The sequence below is a fragment of the Crocodylus siamensis genome, chromosome 6 (assembly GCF_052110815.1).
Source record: "Crocodylus siamensis isolate JL-2025a chromosome 6, ASM5211081v1, whole genome shotgun sequence".
Taxonomy (NCBI): domain Eukaryota; kingdom Metazoa; phylum Chordata; order Crocodylia; family Crocodylidae; genus Crocodylus; species Crocodylus siamensis.
The window spans coordinates 30061048-30068856 of NC_143400.1; the positions used below are offsets into that span (position 1 = coordinate 30061048).

At 53.6% G+C, this 7809-nt stretch overlaps 1 protein-coding gene across 1 annotated transcript; it reads right to left on the minus strand.

Moving 5' to 3' along the window:
- Nucleotides 1-691: 691 nt before the first annotated feature.
- Nucleotides 692-6807, minus strand: LOC149862134 (caspase-7-like). Its single transcript, XM_090054540.1, has 4 exons — nucleotides 6609-6807; nucleotides 5029-5201; nucleotides 2191-2320; nucleotides 692-939 (listed from the first exon to the last, which is right to left on the minus strand). The coding sequence occupies exons 1-4, from the start codon at nucleotides 6805-6807 to the stop codon at nucleotides 692-694; spliced, it is 750 nt and encodes a 249-aa protein (XP_089910666.1).
- Nucleotides 6808-7809: the final 1002 nt, after the last annotated feature.

The following is a 7809-nucleotide window of genomic DNA, read 5'->3' on the forward strand; positions in this document are numbered from 1 at the left end:
AACCAAGATCCTTCCACAGTCTTTGCAAGCTGAATATGATCAGACTGACAACAGGCTGAACTTAGAGAGGGGAAGGCCTGCTTGGTGCTTCGGGATGCAGCTCCAGGGATCTCTGTTCAATTCCTTCCTCTGCTGCAGATTCCTTGCAAGACCTTGGGCAAATTTCCTGCTTCAGTTTTCCAGCTGTAATGTGGAGATAAGAGGAGGGTACTGACGAGGTACATTCATGTCAGCTGTCATGGTAAGAGGGGCCGGAGGCAGCATGAGTGGAGACTGTTCCCCCAACATTAGGATGCACAGTTTAGCTGTGTGCTAAGGTAGCTGGGCAGTTTCTGGTACTGGAGTTAGCGTGGGTATCTTGTCACTGTACAGCATAGAGATGTCTGCAGATTAGGTACAGCAGCAGAGGGAAATAATGCTGTAGGCAGGCAGAGAAAATCTAATCAGTTCTGCTCTGCCACAACCAGAGAACAGCCCAGCAGTGGTCCCCTGCAGGCTTTCTGGAGTCTCCAGCTGGAAAGATCAGAGCATGTATCAGCACATTTACAGACCTGCTCTTCCTCTTCCACATGAGACTTATTCAAGTGGCTTTGGCACAGCCGGCCGGTTTCCACCACAGGGGTGCTGGGGTCCTTGCTCTCAGGGTGTTGTTTGACCTGCAGTTCACTTTGTGTTGGAGGCAGAAGGGCAGTCATAGGCTGCCTGCTGCCCCCGCAGCACACAGGGAGAAGGGGAACACCTCGTGCACCATGTTGGTGACGAAGCAGGGCATCTCCTTGCTGCCTTTGTACTTCCCCCGGGCCTCGCAGTAGAACGCCACCTTCCGGTTAATGCGGGTCAGCAGGCGCGCCAGCTCGAGGTGCCTCTCTTCACCCTCCAGGAACTCCAGCAGGGTCTGCAGGAACATGGACCCGGCTGGGTTGAGGAAGGCACTGTAGCCTGGAGAGAGCAGAGAAAGGACACACAGTCAGCTTGCATGGGTGGAAATTCCCAGGGCACCTGCTTTGCTTGGAGCTGCAGTGGCAGGTGAAGGGGCCTTGCCTGGGTCACGGTATGGGACTGTAGTGGACCCATCTGCTTAGTGCTACGTGGCTCTATGCTGATTTGGGGAGGGCTCCCTCTGGATCAGGCCCGTGCTGCATCCTCTCTGGGTGCATGGGGAAAACCCTAGGGATTTCCCCGTCATGCCCTTGGATATTCCCACTAATCCCCGGGAACAGCTGGCTGCTGGGGCTGCTACCTCTGCCCTTGCTCTGTCCCTCCGCCAGCATGTGGTGGGAAAGCAGCTCTTAGAGGGGCCGTGCAGCTGGTTTTGTGGCCTCCTGCAGCAGAGCTGCATGCTGTGGGGAAGCAGGGCAGAAAGACCTCCAGCAGCAGCCCCCACCCATCACCCACTAAAAGCCAGAGGCCGCTCACCCCAGGGACTAGCAGTGGGTGCCTCCTCAGGGTGATGTTGTGGGGGTGCTCTGTGGGCCTCGGGACAGTTTGTGCTTTGCAGGGCACCGTGCTGGAGAGTGAAATGCTTTTCCAAGCCTGTTCTCTCTGCATGTCCTTGCACTGGTTCCCCCTTCTCCCCCACATCTGGCCTGTTAGGCAGATCCCCTGCACCTGCCTGCCCCTTGGATTTTCAGGCTTGTGCTTCTTCCTGCACTGCTTCTCAGGCTTGGGAGGAGCTCCCTGCACACAAGCTGCCTCCTTGTCCTCCTCCACTCTTCGCTATTATGCCTGCAGGGAGCTGGACAGTGGGGGGCACTGAGACCGCTGACCCACCCGGCCTCCCTGCTGCCTGGCGTCTCTCTGCAGGCCTCTCTGTCCGTCCACAACCCTTGTCCTGCCCTTAACGGTGCCAGGAGAGGGGCCATTCTGTTTATACAGCACGCTGGGCCACGGCTGGGGTGCCCTGGCACCACGGAGAGACCAATAGTAACCCATTCCAGCGCGAATGCCTCTGAGCCTGTATTCCCCGTAATCACAGGGCGAGACTTGGCTCTGTCAACCCCACAGCGCTTGCCGTGAGGTTTTTCTCAGTTTCTCATTTGTGCTCAACCCAGAGAATAAAGATACTTTTCAGACCAGGGCAGCTGCCGACTCCTGCAGGGCCCAGATCAAGCGGAGGAGTGGCTGGGCCCGGGGAAGATGGCCAGCAGAGACCTGCTGCCACAGTGCTGGGCAAGCCCAGCTCTTGCTTACCGGGACTGCAGGCGAACATCACGGCAGTGTTGGCGGGAAGTGCCAGGTAGTGCGAGAAGCTGTCTTCCTCGGGCTGGGCGCTGTCTGTTTCCAGCCACACTCCTGGGTCCGGCACTCCCCCACGGCAGGCCTGGGAAGGCAGCCACTGCAGTCAGCCCCTGAGGGGGTTTGGCCCCCACTGGGGCAGCCTGAGAAACCCCACCCACCCTCCCCTCATGCCCCTACGCCCCCCAGTCTTCCCTCTCCCACAGGCCTCTGCTGCCACTCCCCACCCACACGTCACCCCCTCCTCGAAGCGGCCTTCATGGAGCTCCCCTTCCTACAGGCTTGGGCCCCCCCAGCTCCTTCCTCACAGCTGCCTCCCTAGGCAGTCCCCATCAGCCTGACATCTGCGCCCATCTCACTTTTTCTGCCCGCATGTGGCTTAGAGACCCTGATGACGTCCTCATCAACAGACCTCTGGTCCTGTTCCTCTCCCTACCCCATCCTAGCAAGCGTAAGTCAGTGCCTGCCTTGCTCCCTTCCCCAGCTGACCCAGAAACTCCCCAGTACCAGCCCCTCCTTGAAGGACAGGATCCCGTTCCCACTCCTCTTCCCACCTAGGCCAGGCAGGAAGCCTACCCCCTTACATAGGAGGCTGGGAGCCCTTCCCAGCACGTCTGGAGGTAAGGAACGATCCCTGAAAGGTTGGGATTTTGGGTGGGACATAACTGAAGGAGAGCCAGCTTGGAAAATGTTACTGATCCCCTGCCATGCAGTTGGCTAAGTTTATTCTGAGCCATGGGCTGTTTTTTTCCCCAGAATGGGGCAAGTAGGCAGTGAATGAGATTCACAGTACCCCGTCTAGGTCGGGTGCCTCGTGCCAGAGTGTGCTGGCACGCACGTGGGCAGTGTTTTAAGGCTGTGCTAAGGTCAACCTGTCCTGGCTGTTCTGCTGAGGCCTGTTTGAACCGACTATAATCTAGACACTGGGCGAGCTACAAGAGAGCAGAGGCTTTTGACTGTATCCCATCGACAACACAACACCTGTGAGTGGTTGGTAACCCAGGTCATCCTTGAGCTGGATAGGACCTGTTAAGTGTAAAGTGGCGTGATCTCTCCCTCTTCTGCCTCAACCCTTAAACCACGGGTTCTCAGCTTTTTCAGGTGTAAGGTTTCCTCTAAACAAATGCTCGTCTTGCACTTGTTTCTTTTCTATGGGAAAATAGCAGAGCCAGTTCTGATTGCATTTTCTCCTAGAGTTGAGCAGAAGTAGATGTGTTACTCAGTGGGGCAAAGCTTCTGCTGTATAATTCAGGGCCACAGAAGCACACAAAGCCTTACACCACATCACAGTCCTGCCTCCCTACAAGAGGTCAACTGATCTGGACCTGAACTAAGAGTAGTTATACAGAGCACTAGCAGTTTACATCAGTGGAACAATTCTAGGTACAGGCCAAGCCTTGTTAGACCCTTTCTAGGGTCACAGCTGCACCAGCCTGTGAAAACCAGCCTCCCTCAGATGTCAGTTCTTGCAATTTTACAAGTTTCATGTGGCATTTCAAAAAGCCCCAGCACCAGGAGGCAGCAGGTAAAAGCTTCTGCTTGCACCATATAGAAAGGTTTCTAGTCCTCTCCATGGCAAATTACAAGCACGAAGATCTGAGCCCTTGCAAAAACCAAAGCAAACATTGAAAAGGATTCAGAATGAAATTGCTGGGTTTATCTTGTGAATCACACTTGGATGTTTGCACATCTAACTGTGCTAATATTGCCTGGCACCCTTAAGAGGATCTCATCGTAACCCCAGTTGAGAATTACTGCCCTGGATGCTTTCAGGTGCCCAGTGGTCGTTCCCCAGCTGGCTGAACCTTGCAGTGTGAAGACAACCTTTTCTTTTGTAATCAATCAAGTCACCAATGAATGACCCTGCAATGAATAATCTCTATGAAGGGATTTGTGAAATAGAAACGCTTGCTGAATCACTCTGAGCTTTGCAAAGTCTGTTTTGGGTGACAGTTCTTGTGGTGTTGATTCTGCTTCTTGATTCGTGGGGTGGAGTCCTCTGAAAAGAGGACGGGGTGAATTGCTTGCTTGGGCACAGTCTCAGACAAAGCTGTCCCATGTAGCACAGGACTGCAAGTTTCCTTGGTACGTGTTTGCACACATCACAGGTGGCCAGAGCACTTGCTGCTTTGGGTAGGGAAGGTTGGATCGTTCCATAGCAACACATTCAGGTGTGCACGTCCGTGCATGCACGCATGCTGCCTTTCTCATTCCTAGTCGTGCATCAGGAGGAATCTATGATCCCAAAGGCGTAGCACAGACTGAATCCAACAGGACTGGTTTCCATCTGCTACTAGTAGATGGGGTTTGGAGAAGGGCACTGAGAGCAATAAAGGCCTTGAAGAGACTGGGGACGTTTCTCTTAAAGAAAAGGAGATGCAATAACTCATGCCTGGCTTTGAGAAATGGGAGCAGGAACACCTCCTGTGCTGGCACTAAGATGCAAATGAAGGGGAAGTCCCCTACAAGGCAGAAAATGCTTGTCATACAGCACATCACTGCTGTGGGACTTGCTGCCACAAGAAAGTGTTGAAGTGAAGGCCTGGGATCACAGGAATTGCACAGCCAGTTGTAACGAATGGTGGCAGATACTGGAAGGGATATGAGCCTTGCTTTTCAGGGAACGAGTTATAGAGACCTAATGTGGTGGCGTGAGGGGGAGAAGAGCAGCTCCTTCTCTCCCTCTTTCCTGACCCTCCCATCTGCTACTGTAGGGATCTTGCATCTCTCTGCAGCATCTGTTAAGGGCCCTGGGACTGCCTGGACCCTGGGGTTGACCCCGTAGGGTGGTACCTGTATAAAGAAGATCTTGGGTTTTCCAGCCAGCGCTGAGGATCTCTGTGGCGATAAGATCTGGAAAATCTGGGTCAGTTTGACTGGTTTGCCTTCCGAGCCATAGATGACCCCTTCCTCTCCATGGCTGGACAGGATGCTCACAAAGTAATCGCCGTGCTCTTCTTGGCTCTCTGCAAAGGTACGTTAGATTAGAGCACCAGTTGATCAGGGCAGACCTAGCAACAGGAGGGGCTTGGGTTGCCTATGTGGTACCCAGTGTGGAAAAGGATAGTTTGGTGGGTAAAATATTAGCTTCAGCCACGTAAGAGACCAGGTTTCAAATCCCATCTCTTGATCTCAGGCACAGAACTCGATCTCTAAGTTTCAGTTCCCTGCTAAGGGCCCATTAGCAGTGCTCTGCTTAAAGAGCTGTCATGCAGACAAATGCATCCGGGATCACAAGGAGCTCTGGTTTTGTAGAAGCAAGGCCAAATCAATGCTGAACAGAGAAGCCCGAAGTCGTTATCAGTGCTGCCACAAAGAATCTGATGACAGAGCTTTCTCTAATCAGGCAGCGGCCAGGTGAGTTCCAGGGGCTGGCAACAGAGATGGATGGACTGGCAGTAACGCCAGGATTAACAGGGTAATGAGGCATGGCAGTGATTTATCCAGGGGCAGGGCAGTCTCTAAGTCAAGGCTGGGAGTCTCTGTCTGAGAGCTGCTCTGGCTCAGCCTTATTGTTGATGACAATGTAGGACTGCCCAGGTGAGATGCTGTAGCTGGTGGAAGGCAAGGCGGCTGGCACACTTTCAGCCTAGGAGCCAAAAATGGAACCAGGGGCTGCAATCAATGCCTTGGTCCTCTCTCCTACCTTTGCAGAAGTTCCTGCCTGGTGTGCTGGGGGATCACCACTGTTGCAGCTAGCTCCTGCACCTTCCTTGCCTGCAGCCTTTGTTTTGCGGGGCAGGGCACGGACAGGAAGTGGCTGGAGGGCACTGTACTCTGGGGATCCCTAATTGCCCTTGGGGATACTCTACAGTATGACAGAACTGAGGAAGTTGCAAGCAGCTCTTGGTTCTTAGCAGTGCCTCATCCCTTTTCCTGGACTGTTCATGGTGCCCCTTGAAGGACACACTTAAAGCCTCACAGGCCCTGCCTGATTGCCCTGGGGTAATTACGTGACATAAGAACTGCCAGTTACTGGGCCAGCCCATATTCCATCTAGCCCAGTCTCCCATCCCACACAGCAGCTGTCTGTGGATGCTGAGGGGGAAGGCGAGCAGAGTTTCTGAATCCAGGAGTCTTTCTCTTGCTGTTTTCCAATGCTCTGGTCACCCCTGACTGCCACCCTTCATGCTTCAGAGCTGTGTATCTCCTGGGGGTAGGACCAGGAGAGCTGTGGGTCATATATACTTTCCCCAGGGCCCAGGGGCTGCAAGTGGCTTGTGCTGTGGGGGCTCTGGCAGCTCCAGAGAAAATGGCAGAGCATCAAGCAGTTCCTGTTCCCATGTGTAGCAACTTCCCCAGGCCCCAGACTCTCCAAGCCCCTGCTGCTCTGGTTTTGGGGGCACTGTCAGACGCAAAGCCAGGCTACGTACCTTGTTGGTAAATCTCTTCTATCTTCTTGGTGGTCTGGTTTTCGTACAGGTGCACGGTGTAGCTGAGGCTGGATAATACTCGGGACAGCTTCTCTGCCTCCCTCTGGGCCCCCCTTCTGCGAGCGAGGGGCTCCTCAGAGCCACTGCTGGAGAACTCATAGTTCACAATCACGACCGCCCGGCTCTTATGCACTGACATGCTGCAAACTCTGGCAGATAGCACTCAGGTGGGGCCAGCTCCTCGGGTACAGTACTACAGCAGGTGCAGCTGGCTGTTTCCACTTATGTCTTCTGTACTGTTGATCAGGGACAGCGGGAGGGTGGAGTATTTCTTGGGTGGCATATCCTGCTCTGCTAGGTGACTCAGTGCAAACATGTCTCTCCCAGCCTGGCTGCATCTATTCTCAGTGAATGGCTACAATAAAGACAGAGGAGGACCAGTTCCTTGTAAGCTTGAGCCTGGGGTCCTCTGTGCCTTGAGTTATGGGGATTGCATCGCTGACCTTTGAGTTAAATGTTGCCATAAAACAGCTGCTAGAGTCAGCAACTAGCTTGGAACAAGTTGGCAGAGGCATGATGTGTCTCCTGCTGGTCAGCGAGGTGTTTGATACACTGCAGCGGTGACCCCACTAGACACTACCCCAACACAGGGCTTCTGCTGCTGGGTTAATGCATCAATTCGAGTGGTACAGATCTTTGCTCTGGGTGTACAGGTCCCATCCCTGCTAGTGGCCTGCTGACATGATACTAATCTCTGTTTGCAGAGTGGACAAAAGGCACGGTTTTGGCCCTGGGGTGATTTGCTTATGGCACACCAAAGCCAGGCTGAAAGCAGAAGGTATCCTAATGACCACAGTGGGTGTCTGAAGAGAGGCAGAAGCCCCTGGCATTGAAACAGATATCCCGGCAGATATCTTCATGCAGAGGGAGGTCTGTCTGCACAGCACCTGTAGCTCTGGGGACTAGAGACATGGGGCTAAGCCTCCAATGAAGAGTTTTCTTCTTTTTCCATCCATTTGCCAGTCAAACACCTGCCAGCCACCCTGTGAGCAGGGGCAATGCAGCAACCTAATGCAGCTTCTCGAAGGGAAAACCTCCTAAGCACAACTTATAATGGCAAGTATCAGGCACCCTCCATAGAAGGGCTGTTCCTATATCCATATATCCAGGGGTTCAGCTGCAAAGTGAAACACATATAAGG

Coding starts and splice junctions, on each gene's coding strand:
- LOC149862134 (XM_090054540.1), bottom strand. CDS start 6,807: ATGTCAGTGCATAAGAGCCGGGCGGTCGTGATTGTGAACTATGAGTTC. Junction 2,321..5,028: donor CCAAGATCTTCTTTATACAG/GTACCACCCTAC, acceptor CTGCCTTCCCAG/GCCTGCCGTGGGGGAGTGCC. Junction 940..2,190: donor GATGTTCGCCTGCAGTCCCG/GTAAGCAAGAGC, acceptor TGCTCTCTCCAG/GCTACAGTGCCTTCCTCAAC.